General features: G+C 40.8%; 1 protein-coding gene across 6 annotated transcripts; it reads right to left on the reverse strand.

Annotated features, from left to right (window-relative positions):
* Positions 1–132: 132 nt before the first annotated feature.
* Positions 133–18,069, reverse strand: Upf3b (UPF3B, regulator of nonsense mediated mRNA decay). 6 transcript variants are annotated; one of them, XR_015646276.1, is made up of 11 exons: positions 17,805–18,028; positions 16,872–16,978; positions 16,616–16,722; positions 12,188–12,286; positions 9,927–10,037; positions 8,119–8,162; positions 7,532–7,714; positions 7,099–7,137; positions 5,056–5,216; positions 3,322–4,234; positions 140–1,104 (listed from the first exon to the last, which is right to left on the reverse strand). XR_015646276.1 is itself a non-coding variant. In XM_087599803.1 (11 exons), the coding sequence occupies exons 1-11, from the start codon at positions 17,958–17,960 to the stop codon at positions 1,037–1,039; spliced, it is 1,293 nt and encodes a 430-aa protein (XP_087455929.1). In that variant the 5' UTR covers positions 17,961–18,028; the 3' UTR covers positions 140–1,036.
* Positions 18,070–21,219: the final 3,150 nt, after the last annotated feature.

Genomic DNA, 21,219 nt, shown 5'->3' on the forward strand with positions numbered 1-21,219 from the left:
TTGATAATCTCACTTGGCATGGGGCTGGAAAGGTTATAGCTCAGTGGCAGAATATACACAGGGCATGGTTGAGGCCCTTGGTTTCATCCCCAGCACCACATATAAGTGAGCACTTGAATAAATAAATGTAGCTTCACACTTGAATGAAGTAGAAATTTATTGACAGCATTACAAAACAAGCTAAGACTGAAAGCTGCCATGACAGGAACAGATATTGGTGTAGTTTGCTTCCTGAAGAGGGTATTCACTCAAATCATCAGACCTAAGGTAAAACAAAGACTAGATTATCAGTAACTAACCAAGGACTACATTTTATCTATTAACAGGAAAAGATGCTAAAGGCAAAAACGAGATGTTTACAAGTATTTTTGATGCTAAGTTCACAGAAGTAAAACAAGCTGTAATTACGCAAACTTCAGACACAGGATATAGATGTAACGAGACTATTTAAATCCTTTCCATCAGCCATTATTTGCTCTACCTTCTGCTCCTACTTGTGCTACAATTACATGCTTGTTGCTTCTACACTACAGAGTCAACACCAACAATGCAAAAGTTAGATCCCAACAAGACTTAGTGTGCTCCTGCTCCACTCGAACTAAGGCGCGCCAAGCCAGGATTAAGACACCTGTTGAGTTTCGAACCTGCTCTTTTTAGCTGTCATAACAAAGTTAAGCCCTTATTTGACATTTTTCACTTGCAATATCCTTGCTACCATCTTTTTCTGAGACATTAAAATTAACTTGTGGAAACTGCAGAAAACAATGAAATTGTCCTTTGATTCTGAGCCTGCAATCTTATTCTGCTTAGACACACTCCTCTGTAGTGCCCCACCAGCACAGCGACCCCTTTTCTTGTTCTCTGTTCCTCTGCCCTGAAGGCACTTCTGGACAGCATAGCCAGGTGCACTCTGGCTGCCTGGACAGTCAGGACACCTATGGCCATTTGGACTTCTCACTCCTCTCCTCCTTCTTTTCTATGGCTAATACCACTTTCCTGCTTTTTCTCCACTGGGGAATCTCCAGGCTTGATGCTGTCATCGGCGGGACAGAGTCGACTTCGGCTTCGAGCCCCTGGTTGGTAAAGCTGCATTGCTGGACGATCCTGAAACAAAACAAAATATTCATGTTATAACCCTGTGATTCCGCTTTAACACAGGGAGTGTTCCACAGCACTAATTATGCACTCATATATCCTGAGACCAAGTCATACCAGGCCAAAGACTTGGATATATGGTACATAACAGTTTCTCCTTTCCTCTCTCCTCCAAAAAAAAAGCAAACATTTTTGGCAGGAGGGACTGAAACAAGAGCCTTGTACATGGTAGGTTAGTGCTGCACTGAGCCATATTTCCAGCCCCTTTTCTATTTATCCTGAGACAAGCTATCACTACGTGGCCCAGGCAGGCCTTGACTTTAACATCTCCTTGCCTCAGCCTTCCTGGGATTACAAGTTGTCACTACCAGCTCTAGCTGCTGCCACTTTTTATTTAAGTCAGGATCTCTCAATGTAGTCTAGCAGTCCTGGAAATTCTTATGTAGTCCAGGCTGGCCTCAAGCTCACAGAGATCTGTCTCTGCCTCCTGAGTGCTGGGATTAAAGGTGTTCAACACTATGCCCAACCTGTAGTCATTTAAGAATGACTCTACACATCTACTATGGTGACTTTTGGAGAAGTCTATTGTATAAGTTTTAAAATAATACTTTATTAATTCTTTGAGAATTTTGTACATGTATATAGTGTATTTGCCTAATTTTAAAACTATCTCAAGATCACCTAACTATTTAGCTATTAGCTAAATAAAAATTAATTGCCTCTACTTTTTTAAACTTAAAAACTACAAGAATCAAGGGCCAAGCTATAGCTCAGTGACAGAGCGTCTAATACATTCAAAGGCCTGGGTGAAAAACATCACTGAAGAAACCACAACAATTACATGCCTGTGATTCTCTACCAGTAAACTGTCTTTTGTTTGTTTGTTTGTTTTTGTTTTTGTTTTTTTTTTGGTAGGAGAGGGAGAACAGGGTCTAAGGTAGCCCAGGCTGACTTTCAACTTGAAATCCTCCTTCAGACATGGGCCACCATGTCCCATGCAATAAATTCACTGTAAAAATTCAAAAGTACACAAAAATATGTTTGTTTGGCTCAGTGGTAGAATTAGGTCTTGGATTTGATCCAGCGAAGCAAAAACTGAAAAAAATCTGCCTGCCTTACAGAAATCTACCTGCTTCTGCCTCCTGTGTTCTGGGATTCTAGGTGTGCACCACACCTAGCCTTTTATTATATGTAAGTACACTGTAGCTGTCTTCAGATACACCAGAAGAGGGCATCGGATCTCTCTTTTTTTTTTTTTCTTTTGGAGCTGGGGACTGAACCCAGGGCCTTGAGCTTGCTAGGCAAGCGCTCTACCACTGAGCTAAATCCCCAACCACACCTAGCCTTTTAAAAAAGATTTATTTATCCTTAAATTTTTAAGTGTGCGTGTATATATATAAGTACATGCAGTTGCCCATAGTGGCTGGAGTTATGTCTGTGAGCTGCCTGACATGGGTACTAGCAATTGAACTCCAGTACTCTGAAAAAAATAATATTCACCCCTTAACAGCTAAGCCATCTCTCCAGTGTTGTTATTGATACAGGGTTTCTCTACATAGCCCTGGCTGCCCTTGGATTCAGCTAAATAGACCAGGTTGTCCCTGAACTCAGGGATCCTCCTACATCTGCCTCCCAAGTGCTAGGATAAAAGCTTGTTTTTATTATCATTTTTTGAACCTAGGGCCTCATGCAAGCTAGGCAAGCATTTTAACCACTGAGAAACACTCTCAACCCAAAGCTCATTTTTATATACCACCCATGTCTATTTTCTTTCAGAGTTTGGCTGTTGTGACAGAGGCTGTATGGCTCAAACAACCTAATCTATTTAGCAGCTGGTCTTTTCAGAAAAAAAAATTGCTGATGTCTAGCCTAGATTTGACTATTACTTTCATTTTAAATTGTTTAATTATAACTTTTTAATGCTGGGTTTTGAACATATGGTTCCAATTATGCTGCTGTGTACCACAGTACCAGCACTTAACTAATAACTGTAAAAATAACAGAATATGTATGTTCAATGAGATAAAAAAGTTATAATTTGCCAATCTGCAATCTGAGAAGATTCACAGGACAAATTGCTTTCTACAACAACCAAGGGAGAAAAAGGAGATTGTTTAAAGTTCAAGCACACACTATGAACATTTGTTCACAGTCCTTATTTAAAAAGACATTAATGATGCAACGGGGAAACTCTGACTCTGAAAAATTAGGATATTAAGAAATTACCTTTGAAGCTGGGCATGGTGGCACATGCCTTTAATGTCAGCACTCAGGAGGCAGAGGCAGGTAGATCTCTGTGAGTTCAAGGCCAGCCTGGTCTACAAAATGAATTCCAAGACAACCAAGGGTACAAAGAGAAACCCTGTCTTGAAAACCTCCCAAAAAAAAAAAAAAAAAGAGCGAACAAAAAAAGAAAAACAAAAAGTAAAAAAGAGAGAGAGAAATTACCATTGGGCTGATGAGATGGTTCATTGGGTAAGAGGACTTGCTGCCAAGCTTGACAACCTGGGTTCAATCCCTAGAACCCACCTGGTGGAAGGAGAGAATGGCTCCCACAAGTTATCCTCTGACCATCACTCATGCACTTGGACAGGTGTGTACTTGGGCACACTCATGTGCACACACGCAAAAAAAAAACCAAATGAATAAATTAGAAAAAAAGAAAATGAAAATGCCACAATGGGGACTGGGGATGAAGTTCACTGGCTGAAAGCTCGCAATGATTCAATACCTAGTGAGCGTGGGGAGAGACACATTCCTTTCAATTTATACTTGTAAGAACAGGGAAAAAAAATCCTCATAAAAACAACCAAGTGTAATAAAAAAAACCAGCAGCACCTTGTTCCTTATGCGATCTCTCTTAACCACTTCCTCTTTTTTTTCAATTTTTTCTAACGAGCATATTGATTCTGTATTCTCACTCTTCTTTCCTTTATCTCGAAGTGCTTCTTTCTCTCTCTTCATTTCTTCTTCCTTTCGCTTAAAAGCCTTCTCTTTCTCATAGCGCTCCTTCTGCTGCTGCCTCCGGCGCTCTTCTTCCTGCCGCTTCATCCTCTCTCTTTCTCGGATCATGCGCTCCTGATCTCTTTCATAATCCCGGTCCCTATCTCTGTAGTCTCTGACACTCTCGTCATCAGGCCTGTATGAAAAATAAACAAGAGGGCTGGAGACACAGTTCAGTGGATAGAGCGCTTTGCCTAATGCTGTGTGAAGTGCCCAGGGCTCAAGTCCCAGCACTACAGGCTCGAGAGCCTATCTGAAAAACAAAACAAGACAAATTAGAACAGAACGGAATGAGGGGAGACTAAACCTTCAAGCATCAAGACTGCAAATGCAGAAACACTGGGATTCTAAATTGGCCATCTTATTGAGGGTGCACTTTTACAGCTGAGGAAAAAGTAGCAGTTGTTTTAGAAAATAAGAAGGAGAAGATATCAGGGCTGGAGAGCTGACTCATAAGAGCCTATCTATCGTTTTTGCAGATATTACTCAGATGGCTTATTACTGCCACTTACAACTCCTGTTACAGGAGGGTCTGACACCTTTGGCCTCCATGGGCACATGCACTCATGTGCACATAGGCACACACAAGACAGACAGACTGATACACACACACACACACACACACACACACACACACACACACACTGAAAATAATGTAAGTAAAAAAGAAAAACCAAAGGTCATTCACCTAGCTGGAGACACAAGAATATTTGAAACCTTCGCTCCTCCTCCCTCCACTCCATATAAAGCAGTTCATTTCCTTTTTTTTGGACAAGGTCTTACTATGTAGTCTAAACTGACCTTGAAGCTAGCCATCCTCCTACCTCAGCCTGAGTGTTATTATTATAAGCTGCAAGCCAGCAAATAATTTAATTCCATCCCAGTCTAGGACACGGCCATCTACATTAGTGCTACTGATGAAAGATGGTTAAGAGCCAGCTCTCACTGCTGACTGACCTCTTTGGTTTTTCATCCTTCAGTTCGACATCAGAACGCCTGGGCAGAGTATAACTGTGCCCACTGGCTCTGTCTTCATTCAGATTTTCTTTGTCCAGTCTCTTGGTTTTGTCTCTTTTATCAAGTTCCTTTTCATCTCCTTTTTCTGGTTTCCTGAGCAGCTTTTAAAGAGAAAATGTTTAATTTTTATTCTGGTACATGGGGCACTGCCTTCTGATTCTATCCAAAATCCCATAATATACTAAATATTTTAAATTTAGATTACAGAAGACCCTTTATCTCTGCCATTAGCCTCAAACTTCCAGTGAGCAGTTAAAGCCCAATAGTGATTTATCAAAAGGAAGCTACCAATGTGAAAGTGTCATCCCCCTACAGGAAGTGGTTTCATCATCCTGTGGCAATGATATCAATACTCCTTTGGTTTCAAGTCAACCTCTTTTGAAGGGGCTTTGAGACAGGGTCTTAATATGTAGCCCAGGCTAGCCAGGAAATTATAATCTGCCTATATCTGTCTCCCTAGTGCTGGTTAAAAGTGTGTATCACCATACCTGGTTACAGGTCAAACTTTTAAGTGACTCAGTGTATTTTTTCTTAGTTTGTTTTTCTTATGTGTATATTCCTGGAATGCCAAATACCTTAATTACCAAAGGAGAGATCCATTGCAGGAATGATTCTTTAAGAAATGATGTTTAAGCCTGAGAACAACATATTTATGACGGTACAATCACATTGTCATTAGAGATAAATAGCAAGAATAATTTGGTGCTGGATTTTTAAAATCCAAAAGTCTTATACAATAGAATGTTGAGACTCCATCTCTATTCGGTGCCACATAAGATGCTCTTTCTGACATCATTGCTATAAAGAGGTATCATGAATACCTCTGAAAGGTGTTGGATGGGCAGTTTCTTAGACAAAACATCATAGTAAAGGCATAAGAGGGTCATCTCAGGGAGAGGGCATCATGCAAGTCACAAAGCAAAAGGCAAAGGAACCACACTTAAGCATGAGCTACTTCAGCACACACAGCAACTGCAAATGGGAAACCAAAATTGACACAATAAAGGTCCCAAAGCAAAATGAGGGCATATGTGCAGGTTTCATTAGAAGTGTTCTTATTTCTCTAATGAACATCTATCTACCTGTATTAGATGCCGAGATGTTCATTATTCTCATAAGAACATTAGAGAAGCTGTCCAGCATGGCTGGCTACCTTCCGTCTTGCTCATCATGAGGACTAGCAAGTCAAATAACTTGTGGCATGGCGGACAGACACTCAGCTGCAAGGAACTGAGGTGGAACATTCCCCTCTATCAGCGATGATGAGCCTAAAAAAGGCTCAGGAAACCCCAGCCCCTTTAAACTGTTGTGTTTCCAGAAAGTAGAAGAAGGCGACCATGCCAATATACCTGTAAGATGCTTTCAGGCTCTCTGAGGGTCTAGTGGCAAGTACTTCTCTAGGATGTTACTGCCTAAGCCATGCCCTTGGCAAGGAAGCAGAAAGGCTGAGCTTTTTCTACAAGATTTCCTCTTCCTACATGCAAGGCAGCAATAAGCATCTGCTGCTCATAGATTTCTAGATGCAAGACGGTCACTCAGGAATCACGTGAGAGGGGGAAAGCACTTAAGGCACAGTATCTGTCCATACACTTCTCCCATTGGAAGACGCATAAGAGAAGATGAGAAGGCGCTGTATATCCTGACTTTCCTCTGAATTTATATTGCTGGTACTTCTGGATACCAGCAGAGCATCAGAGCTCCCTCTATTTTATTCTATCCTACTTTATTGAGACAGGTTCTGGACCTGCAGGCCTGGCTGGCTTCTCAAACTAAACCCTCGTGCTGTGTTGAGTCACCATGCCTAGTTTTGGGTTTCCTTTTAAAGAGAGATATCAAAAAGCTCAGCTTTTACAAAGCCCCAAGTCCATCTGTACGGGCTTTACTATGTAACACTAACACCACCACCACCAAAAGTTCTTATTAGCTAAGACCTGAGTGTATGACATGATACTAGGTGCTCTGTATCATGTACTTGATCCTTACATTTTTCTGATTCACAGCTTGTAACAGAAACCTGTGTACCTGAAGACAGTGGAAAACAAACAGATGAGGCAACTTCATGTATCATTTATGAAAGAAAAGCTGAATAAAACCCCAAATTCATGCAAGCCACACCTAAGTCCTCCTTTACCAGGAACCGAGAGACTAGTGACCCACATACCAAACATTACTAGTGACTTAAGCAAACAGGTCTGCAATGGAGGATGATAGATAGCATTGGGTAAAGTATTGAATCCTTCTATGGCATCTTAAGCTTAAAACTTAATACTATTGGCACAACAGGAAATGTATTTCTGTACACCACCCCCCGCCCCAGTGTAAAACCAAAACAAAACGTGCCGCAACAAGAGGCTCATGCACACACAGATGCATGCAGTTTTCAGAGGCATGCAGTCAGCTTTCGTTACTTTCATACCTTAATCTTTGGTTCATCCCTTATCTTTTCCCTTTCTGGAATTCTTTCTATCTTCTTTAGTTTTTCTATATCTTTTCTTTTTCGTTTCTCCTCTTCTTTCCATTTTCTTCTCTCTTCTTCTCTTTGTCTTTTCCTCTCTATTTCCCGTCTCCTCCTCTCTTCTCTCTTTTCTTCTCTCATTCTCTAGAAATAACAACACAACCCTTTTGATTACAAACATGCCAAAACCCCAATTAAACCCAAAGGCAGTTTGGGTACCTGCTAACCTATCTGACTTTTTTCCTTCTTTCTTCATTGTCCTTACTACCCATTCTCTTGAGAATCAAGACCAGAATCTGCTCCTCCTATTCTCTTTGTACACCTCAAGGCGTTCAGGGTACTGCAAATGTCTCTAGGACGGCAAAGCTCTCTCCAGGTCTACAGGGTAAACCTCTAGACCCACAACTGCCTTGAATAAGATGGCCGAAGAAGCTTGAAGGGCTAACTGGGGAAGGGAGCCATGTTTCCTGCAGGATTCCAAGGCTCTCGAATGTTCATTCACTGTAAACCAATAAAGAGCCAAGACAACTACCAAAATGAACACTTACCTGCTTGTTCTTCAGGAAGCTCAAAAGTGGGGTTGTCCTTTTAGCTATAAAGCATAAGCAGATTATTAATCAACCCTGGAAAGGAGTCTGCTTTTCATCATCCCCTACTACTCTTACCCACTCAGGATGGGGAAATTACACCCCTTACAAAATCTACAACTGCATTAACTCAACCAAGTTTTATAGTATTCTATTTCAAATTGCAGGCTTAAAATATTTTTTTAACTGTGGATAAAACCAGGTGTTGGCACACGCCTGTGGACACAAGAAGATCAGGAGTTGAGGCCATCCCTGGCTATATGGCTATAAGGTTTGTGTCTAGCTGGGACACATGAGACGCTCTCAAGAAAGAAAGAAGGAGGGAGGGAGGAAGGGAAAAGGAAAAAAAGAGAGAAAAATAGTGAATTAGTTCCCACTGAATACTGAAGTGTTTATGAGTCATTTGTAACTGGTAAGAAGTAAGTAAGGACAGTCTTATCATACAGGAGCGTGTTTGTTCAACTGGACAAAACCTGATCATTCGGATTCCCTAAATCTAACTCTAGGAACTTATTCTAAGGAAGTGATCAGATATGAGCTTATTCTGCATATTCATTAATAGAAATGTTTTAGAAATTTATTTAAGGAGGTTAAGAGCAAGTACTGCTATTCCAGAGGACCTGAGTTCAATTCTCAGTATCGACATCAGGTAGCTTAGAGCCTCAGAGTTCACAGTAACTCAAGCTCTAAACAATCTGAAGTCTCTGGCCTCCCTAGGAATCAGCACTCATGTGCATATACCCTCCTCCAGCACGCATAGACATCATTAAAAGAGTAAAAATGGATCAGATATGGTGGCACACTAGGAGATAGAGGCAGGCAGATCTCTGAGAGTTTAAGGCCAGCCTGGTCTACATACCAAGTCCCAGGACAGCCAGGGCTACACAGATAAACCCTATCTCAAAACAATAAACAAACAAAAAACCAAGCAAAATAAAAATGAGTTTTTAAAAAGAAATTTATTTAAGTTCATTTTTCAACATTCTGAACAATGATATTAACCTTGATGGCATCTTTTTGAACATAACTTTTGAAAATTTTTCTTTTTGTTTATTTAGATCTAGGGTCTAATATGGCTCAGGATGGTCTGGTCTTTGTAACTGAAGATGTTCTTAACCCCTGATCTTTCTGCCTCTATCCCCCAAGTGCTGGAATTACAAGGGTATGCCACCATTACAATCTTTTTTGGTTTGATTTGGTTTGGTTTGGTTTCTTTACTCACTAAATTGCTCAACTGGCCACAAGCAAACTACAGCCCAGGCAGACCTTAACTTTCCATCCTCCTGAGTGGCTAGGATTATGGAACAAATTTCTGGGATAAATTCCTAGGGGTGGAAATCCTTGGTCAAACTCTATATCAGTAGTTAGAATTGGTTGCTTAGAACAAACATCTGAACTGAAATTTCTCAGATTTTCAGTTTTATAGTAATGAATTTGAGCTGTTAGATTACCAGGTCAAGTTTTCAGAATAAACCTACTATTAGGAGACAATTGTTCTTCAAAGACTTACCTTTGGCTAGGAATCCTGTAACAAGCTTTAAACTCAGCATACTTATTACCACAGCTGTATAACACTAAGAAAGCCACTAGAATCTTGTCTTATGGATGCAGTGTCCCCATGTGAGGTAGGTGTTACTCTATGCATTCAAGTAGAAGCAGTGAAGAGAATGAATTCAAGATCACACAACTGCCAAACTATGCAGGAGGAGACAAGACTTTAGTAGTCTTAGAACCAAAAAGCCATTGGCCAAAATCCTTTTCCTACTTACCTATTAATTCTCGATTTTTGGCTTCAATTTCTTCCAGCAATGTCTCTGGAGTAGATGTCATTTTCTCATTGTCTGTGGCATAACTCTCCAAAAATTTTCTGTATTCTGGATCTAAATAAACATTTAAGGAACAGAAAATAGAGAGTTTAAACAACAAAAAGGAACTATTAGCTGGGATAAGTATTTATCTTAGAAGTACGGCATTTCGTCTACTATATGGAAGATTTTTAAAAAACTGAGCACATTGACAAGAGGCAGCAGACTGCTCCAGGCCTGGGTTGCACCTCAGTTGGAAAGCACTTACTTGGCATGGGTGAGGGGTTAGTTTTGAGTCTCCAGAGTCTCAGGAGATAAAAACTAAGACTTCTGCGAATCAAGAGCCACAGTTATAGGAGAAATGGGAATTATAGAGTAATTAACAGCACGTAAGCAATATGTACATGGGCATAACACACTTTAGGAATAGTCAACACAGGAGAGTGAGGTGTTCCAAAAAGATAATTGGAGGGCAAGTCCTAGACATGGCTTTGGAGAGCATGGTGATTCCTCCAGTCCATTCCTAGATACCTCTGTGCTAAGAAAGGGAGAGAAATACACCTGAGCTATTTTGTTTGCTCTTCCACATTTAATATCTGTACTATCATCAAAAAAGAGCTGTGCTGTCAAGTCCTCACTGTTTTATAAAGTACCTGTTAGAGTAACAAAAGACAGAAATTCAACAAGGTGATTCTAAAAGTTCAATCTGACAGAAAAATATTGGCTGGTGGCTGGATAGATGGCTGAACAGTTGAGAACAGTAGCTGGACTCTCAGAGGACCCAGGTTCAAGTCCCAGAACCTAATGGTACCTCACAGTATTCTGTCTCTCCAATTCTAAGGGATGAGGTACCCTCTTCTAGCCTCTGAGGTGCATGCATGTGGTATATAGATATACAAACAGGCAAACACCCACACACATAAGAAATAAAACTAAAAATTACTGAAGCTAAATCCTTATCTAATACAGGAGTCATACAACAGTTAGCCAATATAATGTTACCAAAATCGCAAAATCTAGAATTAGTTTTGCCTTAGATGGAAATTATTTCAGTTTTCCATTCCCAAATTTCTGTTTAGCCTAAGAATTCCATGTATTGTTAACTACATATTCAAAGCCTGGGAGATCAGACTGGCAATTTGAGTTGCTTTACATGAAGTTACTTGGGATAAGGCTTTTTTTCTTCTTTTGGGTGGGAGATGTTTCAAGATGGTTTAGATAGTACAGACATCTACTGTCAAACCTGATGACCTGAGTTCAATCCCCAGGACCCAAACAGTAGAAGGGAAGGACCAAGTCCTCCATGCTGTCCTCTGAACTCTACACTTATGCATTCCCCCCACCCCCACTACATACACCAATTAAAAAAAAGTTTTGGGGGGCTAGAGAGATGTCTCATTAGTTAAGAGTACCGACTGCTTTTGGACCAGGGTTTAATACTAAGCACCCACATAGTAGTTCCTAATTGCCTATACTCCAGTTCCAGGGGACATAATGTCCTCTTCTGATTTCTCCTTTCACGAGGCACACAAATGCTACATAGACATACATGCAGGCAAATTACTCATATACATAAATAAAAGCAAATCTCAAAAAATTGTACAAAGCTTTCTACCACAGGTCAAACCTTGTTTTAGAACACAGAAAGTCAAATCATGGCAACAGTAGGGGGTTGCAAGGAGCACTCATTAGTCTTTAAAAACTGATTTTTCTTACCATTTTCTTTTCAAAACATTTTATGTATTTTTTTTAAATTGTAGAAGTGTTGTCTGCATGTACACCTACATGCCAGTAGGGAACATCAGATCCCTTTATAGATGGTTGTGAGGGGGCACCATGTGGTTGCTGGGAATTGAACTCAGACCTTTGGAAGAACAGCCAGCGTTCTTAACTTCTTAAGCACTGAACCACCTGAGCTGCCCTTTCTTAGCATTTTCTAATCAGAAGACTCAGACTCAGAGTGATTTACTGCTCAGTGGTTAAGACTAGATTGCTCAGTGGTTGAGGAATGAAACACCAACAGCCAAAGAGAACAGAAACACAGGAAAACCCACACCCACTTAACAGCTTCCATAAGCATAAGATTTCTCATTAACTTTATCTGTATGTTTTCTAATTTAACATACTGGAGTCTAACTCACAAGGACATCATACAAAAGAACTAAAAACTAAAGTGGATAGCTAAAAGCCGACAATGGTAGTATATAACTGGAGCTATACTGTACCATCCTCGATAGTCCCAACTTTTGTATCTCTTTTCTTAATCTTCTTTTTTGCAGCTTTTTGAAATGGTGCAAATTCTACTATAGCATGATATTCCTGACCTGTTTAGGAAAAAAAATACCATTCTTGCTTTAACAATGAAGATGTCAAAAAAGATGTATAAGCAAATCAACCTGTTTTTTAGACCTACTTCGATGACAGTCATTTGAATAATCTCCCAAAGGCCAACACCCTTACTAGAATAACATAGAGTAACTACAGAATTAACTCTGATAACATAATTAAACATACAACAGCAGACTTAGGGAGTAGTATGTACCTACAATCTCAACTACCGGGAAGACTGAGGCAGGAATATTGCTTAAACCCAAGAATTTCAGGCCAGCACACAAACATCCTATCACAATCAACAACAGCAACAGATAAATAAAACGGAGCAGAGAAGTCAATGTTCCCTGAAATTCAACTTCTAAAATGTGGTGTTTTGATATGTGAAAAGACATTCTATAATTTAATTTTCATTAATGTATATATTAGAACCTAAAATAGTGGCTCTTGTTGATAAGTGCTAACACTGGTAAGGTGAAAGCAAGAGGGCCATGAGTTCAAGGCCAGCCTGGGCTGCCTAGCAAGCTCCTGTCTCAAAAATCCTAAATAATCTAGCAAACATTAGATATCCCTTAAATAAGCAAACTTTAAGAAAAACTATTTTTGCAAGTAGGACACTTCATGTAGCCACAGCCAGCCTCAAACTTGCTATGTAGTTAAACTATCTTAAAACCCTGATCCCCTTGCCCCTACCCTCCGAACTCTGGGGTTACAAGCATGTAATTCCCAGCTAGAAGTAAATCTAAAGACAGAAGCTTCATGTAGAGGCACATGCTGGTCATCCCAGTACTCATGACGAAGACCATTAGTTTAAGGCCACTGTTGGAGAGTGAGACCCTGTCTGGGGATCCAGGAGATACTAATGGTTTAGAGTTAGTTGTAGGGATGACAACTAATGAGTATGGGGTTTCTCATTGGGATGATGATCCAGTCTAAAATTAGGTTGTGGTGATGGTCACACAACTCTATGAAGAAATGAAAAATCAAAGGGGTAGATTTTGCTAGGCAGTAGTGGCAAATTCCTTTGGTCCCAGCAGAAAGAGGCAGATCTCTGAGTTCAAGGCCAGTCTGGTCCAGAGTGAATTCCAGAACTGTAGAACAACAGAAAAAAACTCTATCTATAAAAAAAAATGTGGGACTGGGGAGATACCTCAGAGATTAAGAGCACTGACTGCTCTTCCAAAGGTCCTGAGTTCAATTCCCAGCAACCACATGGTGGCTCACAACCATTTATTTTTTTTTTCTTTTTTCTTTTTTTCAGAGCTGGGGACCGAACCCAGGGCCTTGCGCTTGCTAGGCAAGTGCTCTACCACTGAGCTAAATCCCCAACCCTCACAACCATTTATAATGAGATCTGGCACTTGCAGGCATACATGAAGGCAGAAAAAACACTATATACATAATAAATATTTTTTAAAGATTTATTATACAGTGTAGTTGTTTTCAGATACACCAAAGAAAGCAACAGATCTCATTACAGATGGTTGTGAGCCACCATGTGGTTGCTGGGATTTGAACTCAAGACTTCTGGAAGAGCAGTCAGTGCTCTTAACCACTGAGCCATCTCTCCAGCCCATAATAAATCTTTTTAAAAAGTGGGTTTTATTATGTGTAAATTGTGTCTTCATAAAGCTATTTTTGTGAATAAGGTACCAATGTGAGTTTGACAGATGAAATTAACTTCATTATAGCAATCATTTTACAGCATATGCATAATCAAGTTATCATATTACACAGCATTCAGAAAAGAGAGACAGGAAGTTCAAGGCTGGCCTGGTCTACACAGAGAAATTGTTTCAAAAAGTCAGGACAAAGGAAAATGAAACTCCGAAAGGGCTACAGATTGCACATATTGTATGATTCTGTTGAAATGAAATGCCCAAGTAGGGAAATCCATAGAGACAAAGTAGATCAGTGTGGCTGCCAGGGCTGAAGGGGAGATAGGAGAAACGGCTACCAGATGCGGGGTTCTCTGGGGATGAGGAGACACTGCAGAAGTAGTAGTGATGATTGCAGAAGTTTGTGAATATACTAACCCCATTAAGTTTGCACTTACAGATGGTGAATTTTATGATGTATAAATTATAGTTCAATTTTTCATTGACTGTTAAAAGAAGATATATTAGATCACTCCCACCAAGCAGTGTCATACAAGGTACACAATACTATCTTGTCTTCAGTGGCACATGGACATTAACTAGAATAAAGTAAGAACTGGAGTTGGGTTGGGCAGCATATACTTGTAATCCTAGTACTCAGAAGATGAAGGCAAGAGGAGGAGAAATCCAAAGCCGGACTAGGTAGCAAAGCCACATCATGAGGGAAACATGGTTATGGAAATCCTAGAATGCAGAACCAGATGAGTAACTATTTGAAGAGTAGAAAAAAACAGATGAAAGGACTGTGAAATTGGCGGAGACAGACTGGGGAAACAAACAAAAAAGAAAACCAGAACTGAGGTGAGGCAAGGCAATGGAGGGCTATGACTTGGAAGTTTTGTTTCATAACTATCAGTTTAAATCATCTTTTCAAAAGGGTTAATTTCAAGTTTGGTATATAGCTCACTGGTAAAGGCATGGCCTAGTATGTGAGAATCCCCAGGTCTAATCCGTAGTATAGTGGGTGCGTGCAAGTGTGCACACACACATGTACACACACACACACACACACACACACACACACACACACACACACACGAGGATTTTATGCCAATTAAGTTGAAGTATACAGAAATAGAAAAACAGAAACCCTTGCAAAAGACGCTGACTGTCTGTATATTACCTGGTGAGAACACAATGTATAGTATAGATAGTCTCAAAAAAAGCCCTAGAAGTCTCAGAAAAAAACTACATTTTAGGTGCTGGAGTGATGGCTCAGTGATTAAGAGTACTTCTTACTCTTAGATCTGGATTCAATTCCTAGCACCCACATCGCAGCTCACACACATCTGTAACTCTCCAGTCCAAGTAATCTGATGCCCTTGTCTGGCCTCTGTAGGGAACAGGCATGAACAGGCAACACCCATACACATAAAATACTTTAAAAATAAACACAATAAATGTAACTGTAAAAAAGAAAATCTACAGCAGGCTGGTGAGAGGGCTCAGTGTGTGAGGGCACTTGCCACCAAGGTTGATGATCTGAGTTCAACTCCCGAGACCCTCATAGTAGAAGGGAGACTAAGGATTCCATAGCCTGATGACACACAAAATAAACACATTTGTGTAATAAAATTATTAAGAAAATAATAAGTTGATAAGACATCACTTAGATAAAAGGGATAAAAAATGAAAATATTATACAACTTGGATCCCTGAAGTTAAATGAGAGATCATTGTCATCTACTAGAATAAAAATGCTGGTCAGGAAAAGATAGCCAGTTTGGGAAATTTGATAATTAGGCAAGAGGAAGAATGTAGCAAAGAGTGACTTTTAGCAAGTAAGAGACCCTTATTTGACCCTAAGTGTACACAAGTTGGACAGGCACAGTTGTCAAGTCTCAACTTGTATAGGCATATTCCATAACAAGGATTTAATATTTGCAAACTTAGAGTAATTGAGGAAATAAAAACAGACAGGAACCCCCACATCACTTGTCCATGATCATAAAACCAAATGAGAGCTGGCAAATGGCAACTTGAATACATTGTAGCTAAATATTGCAAATACCAGATAGCAAATAACAAGTGAGACAGGAATTCAGTCAGAAACCTGTCACTGTTACAAACTGTGTATCTTGGATCCCAAGAATTTGTGTGTTCCTGTTTGTTGCTGATGCTGGGGATTGAACCCAAGGTCTCAGACATAATCAATCACTGCATTACATCTCCAGCCTGGAAGATCAAACTTGATACTTTAGTTATATGCAACTTTGTGAGAAAGGTAAACAGTATCCTAACTGAGGACTGGCAACAAACGTTATTAATCAGTAGCTTTGAAACAGAAAGTCAACATTTAAAGCAAGTTTAAAGTATCACATAAGGAGAAAGCAGTGGCAATTTCACTCACTGGATCAAAGTAAAGAAACAGTAAATTAATAAAAATATCTCAGAGTTATAAAAATTCTTTCAGTGTTGCACATTTTATCTTAAAGAAGTTTAGAAAAAGTAGCTACCTAGGCATGCTCTCCCCAACCCCTTCCTCCCTCTCCGCAACCCTCTCTCTTTTCTTCTCTCTCCAGGGTCATTTCTAGACTGGCCTCAAACTTGAAGTCATCCTCCTGCCTCTGCCACTAGCGCTCTGATTACAGGCATGCATCACAAGTGGCTGTACACATTCTCTTAAACATAACCATGGCAAACTCTCCTGAATTGTATACTCACCTTTATTGTCAAGGAATACATAGCCATCAAATCGGTCCCTGAATAAAAGAATGTCCTCTTGGTTTTTAAAGTTGATATATGCTCTGGCATACATATGAGGATAAAGACTGTAGAGGGGAAAGCAATGATGTGAATATGGTTGCAGGTCTGGCTGAATTGCAAACATGTATATATTAAAGACACTAGCTCAAAAAAACAAAAAGGATAAAGAGAAAGAAAGACTGTTTTGCACCCCCGTTTAATTTTTTTTTTTTACCTAGTATCATTGGAAAAAAACTCAAAATAATCATGCTCAGGCATAGGTTGAAGATGTTCCTGAAGCTGCTCCTTGGTCAGAGTGGGAGGTAATCTTCGAATTACGACCTTAGGAAATGAATGGAGAAAGTAAAATCAGTACATAGCAACGAAGTCTTTGACGTACCATGGCTTCTGATAATCGGCTTAAAAAGACAAAAACACTTATTATAAAACCACTGAAAATATCCTTCAGCCCAGTGCTCTGAATTACTCAAAGGTATAGATAGCGTGGGTCTATACAAACTCCTGGAAATGAAAACTGTCTGAGGCTAGAACAATCCCAGGTTCTGTTCTTAAATGGAGTTTAAAATCCATTTCGTCCGAATCTGTTGGTTAAAAAGGTAGACGAATCCTGGTCTTTTGTGGGTGTCACGAAATTTTATCTCTCACACGTCTAACGTGCGCTAAATGAACTCCCCTCCTCATTCTGCTTAACACACAGAAAACATTTACCCATCGCCCTCCTTCGGTCCGCTCTTCCAGGTCATCAGTTCCCTTAACGTGCTCCCCCAACTCGCCTCCATTAACACTTACACTACAATAACTCCCACCCCTAAACCCTGGTGTCGAAAGGTCTATTTAGCAATTCAAACCAATTAAAGTTCCCCTATCTTTACTGCCGCTCCCCTCTCCCATAGCCACCCGAAAGTCGCAGCTCTGACCTAAACCCTTCTCATCTGGGAACCGTCCCTTTCCCTCACCCCACACTTCAGGGGCTTTACCAGAACCTGTTAATCCCATTTCCACCAGCTCGTGAGACGGAGCGAAGCAATTTCCATTCAGTTAGAAACAGAAGAGATACCCGGGTGAGGAAGAGAACAGCCCCGTTCCCAGCCATCATCCCCAATCACTGTACACGTCCTGCCCTCTCGTGCTACCAGCCTATAAGCACCTTGCTCAAAGCTTCTTTCTTGTCCCTGTTGCGATCTTGCCTATCGTCCCCTTTGGCGCCTTCTGCGGTAGCTCCAATGCAGCCGCCTGTAGCGCCCTGAGGCGTTAACAGGGTCACTCGTTTCTCCTTAGGCCTATGATCTTTTTCTTCCTTCATGGCCACGGTGACGCTCTTAAGAGCGGTGGCACAGCTGCTAAGCCGTTACGCCGGGCACCTATGACTCTAGGGTAGAGCCCTCAGGAGCTCCGCCCACAACAAATAGCCCTAGTGATAAGCCGAGCCCCGCGTTCCATTGGGCTCCCCGAGATCTCGCGAGAGTTCAAGGCACCCGGTTTCACTCAGGGTTAAGGTTTTAACACCTGACCTTTACTTCCCGCCTGCCTAAGTCCCGTTGCTGCCCAATCCCCTAGCGGCCCAGATTCCCTCGGGGCCCGCCCCTTAGCGCGTCATTAGCAACTTCGCCATCTTGTCTAGAAACGACTCTTTCCTGGACTACAACTCCCAGCATGCAAAGCAGCTACCATTTAGGATTAGAAATGTGGGCATCATCCAGATGTCTCATAAAGATTTTTAAGTATATGTGATTTTTTAATCTTAAAAGTTTAGTGATTTTTTTCAAGATAAAAAGTACCATAAAGATTTTAAGTATATATAATCTCTTAATCTTAAAAGTTTAGTGCTTTTTTTTCCAGATAAAAAAAATACCCACAAGGTTTTGAGCCACATGAGGTAGATCGAGTGCTGGGGAACCTGAAGAGGAGGATCACGGCAAATTCAAAGTCTGGTCTAAATAGCAAGTTTCAGGCAAATTAGTACTAGATAGTGGAACCTTGTATCGACCAAACAATCAGCAGGTAAATAAATAGATAAGTAAAAGCTTTTTAAAACTGAAGTACACTTTCAGAGGCATTAGGATTTACAGATACTCTAGAAGCACACATGACACTAATTTCAATGAATTAGAACCAAAATGTATGAAATTTGTTTTCACCACCTTTCTTTCTTTTTCTAATTAAAGAATTCTCTCCTGGTATTGGTATCTAACAGGAAGGGGAGAGGAAAATATCCAACTGGATTTTGTTCACTTTCTTCCCTTTGAGAAAGGTCCAATGCCCATTAACAGTTGAATGGACAAGCAAGATGTGATACATCCACAGAATGAAGTATTGTGTCGTGGTAGTGACCAGTTGGTACATGCCATAAATTTGAGCAATAAAATGAACTATTAACCAAGTGTGGTGGCATGTTCCCTGCTTTGGGGAAGCTGAGGCAGGATGGTCATAAATTCTAGGTCAGATTGAGATATCCAACAAGATGTTTTCTGTAGATGGAAGGAGGGAGGGAATGAAGAAAGGAAGACAAGAATAAAGCATGTTGTTAGTGAGTCCACCTGAAGGAGGAGGGGAGTCTCCAGGGCAGTTTGCTGGTGCCCAAAGAAGACAAGGCACTGACTGGGCCCGGTGTGGCAGGTTCCTGATCGTGGCAGGTGGTTCTCAGCACTGTGATTAAAAAGAACCATGGTGTGTTGCAATTAAAGAAAGAGTGAGGTCTGGAGCAAACTTCCCTCACCTATATTCTGCACTAACCTGAGAACTAAAATTTTGCTACTACAAAGGATGACCTTTATCTGAAGTTGACCAGATCCTGTAACTTTGGTCTTTCTTGTAGCCCTGTATTTTTTGTGGGGAAAAAAAAAGATCTGAAACCAGCATATTTATGTGTCAGGTAGACAGAGGTAAATAAGTGTAGTGGCAGATAGTAGTAGTAGTCATAGCTACTACTCCCAGCTACTGAGCCACAAGTTCACTGAGCTCACCCGTCTGAGCAACAAACTAAAATTTCATTGTTCTCCCCAAGAGACATTTATTTGCTTTTTGTTTCTTTGTTTTTTCAAGACAGTGAGACAGGGTTTCTCTGCGTAGCCTTGGCTGTCCTGGCCAAGGACTCTGGAGAACAGCCTGGCCTTGAACTCCAAGATTAGCTTGCATCTGTCTCTGGAGTCCTGGAACTAAAGGGTGTGTGTCACTAATGCCCGGCATGAGACAACATTTATTAACACTTATTTTGTTTTAGAAATACCTGGGGCTGGAGAGATGTCTCAGCGGTTAAGAACACCCGACTACTCTTCCAGAGGTCCTGAGTTCAATTCCCAGCAACCACATGGTGGCTCACAACCATCTGTAATGGGATCTGATGCCCTCTTCTGGTGTATCTGAAGACAGCTACAGTGTACTTATATATAATAAATGAATAAATCTTATATTTTTGGTTGTGAGCCTAGCCTTTAACGGCTGAGCCATCTCTCCAGCCCATAAATGAATAAATCTTAAAAAAAAAGAAATACCTGGCTTGGACTCTGTGGGAGACTCCTAGCATTGGCAGGATATGGATCCTGAAGTGTCCACTTCCTGTTGCCAGGCAGGACCTCCAGTGGAAAGGATAAGGCCTGCAACCCATCCACAAAAACCATCTACCCAAAATTTGTCCTGCCTATAAGATGTGCAGAGACTGTGGGAATGGACAGCCAGTGACTGGCTCAAATTGAGATCCATCCCACAGGCAAGAACCAATCCCTGACACTATTAATGATACTTTATTATGCTTGCAGACAGGAGCCTAGCCTCTGAGAGCTTCTTAGAGGCTCCATCAATAAGCTGACAGAAATCGATGTAAGGACCCAAGGGCCGAAATTAGATGGAGCTAAGGGAGTCTTGTGGAAGAGTTGGGGGAATGATTAGGGGACCCAAAGAGGACAGGGACATCACAGAAAGGCTAACAAAGTCAACTAACCTGGACCCTTGGAGTATCCCAGAGACTGAGTCACCAACCAAAGAGCAAGCATGGGCTGAACAACACCCTCTCCCCAGAAATTGCATATATGTAGCAGATATGCAGCTCAATCTTCTTCATGCAAGTCCCCCAACAACTGGAGTGGAGGCTGTCCCTGTGGATCCCATTCCTCTAAGTGGGAGGGGAAGCTCCTAGTTCTACAGTTCTACTTGATATGACAGGGGTGGGTGATGGGGAGACTCCCCCTTCTCCTCTGAGAAAGGGAGGGAAGATGGAGGAAGGATCTCTGTGAGGGGATCCTGGGAGGAAAGGGGGGCCGATATTGGGATGTAAAGAGAATAAGTAAATTAATTTTAAAATATACCTAGTTTTTAAAAAAGCTGGGCAGTGGTGGCACATACTTTTAACCTCCGCACTTGGGAAGGAAAGGCAGGTGGATATCTGTGAGTTTGAGGCCAGCCTGATGTACAGTGTGAGTTTCAAGACAGCCAGCCAGGGCTACATAGGCAAACCTTGTCGTGAAAAACCATAAATAAATAAATAAATAAATAAATAAATAAATACCTGATTTTATCATAAAGATCACAATAAGGTATTTTAAAGCAAAAAGCTAATATGTTGGAAA

This window comes from Rattus norvegicus, chromosome X (genome assembly GCF_021556685.1).
Source record: "Rattus norvegicus strain SHRSP/BbbUtx chromosome X, alternate assembly SHRSP_T2T, whole genome shotgun sequence".
Classification (NCBI taxonomy): domain Eukaryota; kingdom Metazoa; phylum Chordata; class Mammalia; order Rodentia; family Muridae; genus Rattus; species Rattus norvegicus.

Excerpts from the sequence above, each read along its gene's own strand:
- Upf3b (XM_087599802.1), bottom strand. The coding sequence starts at position 17,960 with ATGAAGGAAGAAAAAGATCATAGGCCTAAGGAGAAACGAGTGACCCTG. Across the intron at positions 16,723-16,871 it reads TTTTTTTCCAATGATACTAG|TCTTTATCCTCATATGTATG; the intron begins GTAAAAAAAAAA and ends TCCCCTCTACAG. Across the intron at positions 10,038-12,187 it reads AGTTGGGACTATCGAGGATG|ATCCAGAATACAGAAAATTT; the intron begins GTACAGTATAGC and ends ATGTTTATTTAG.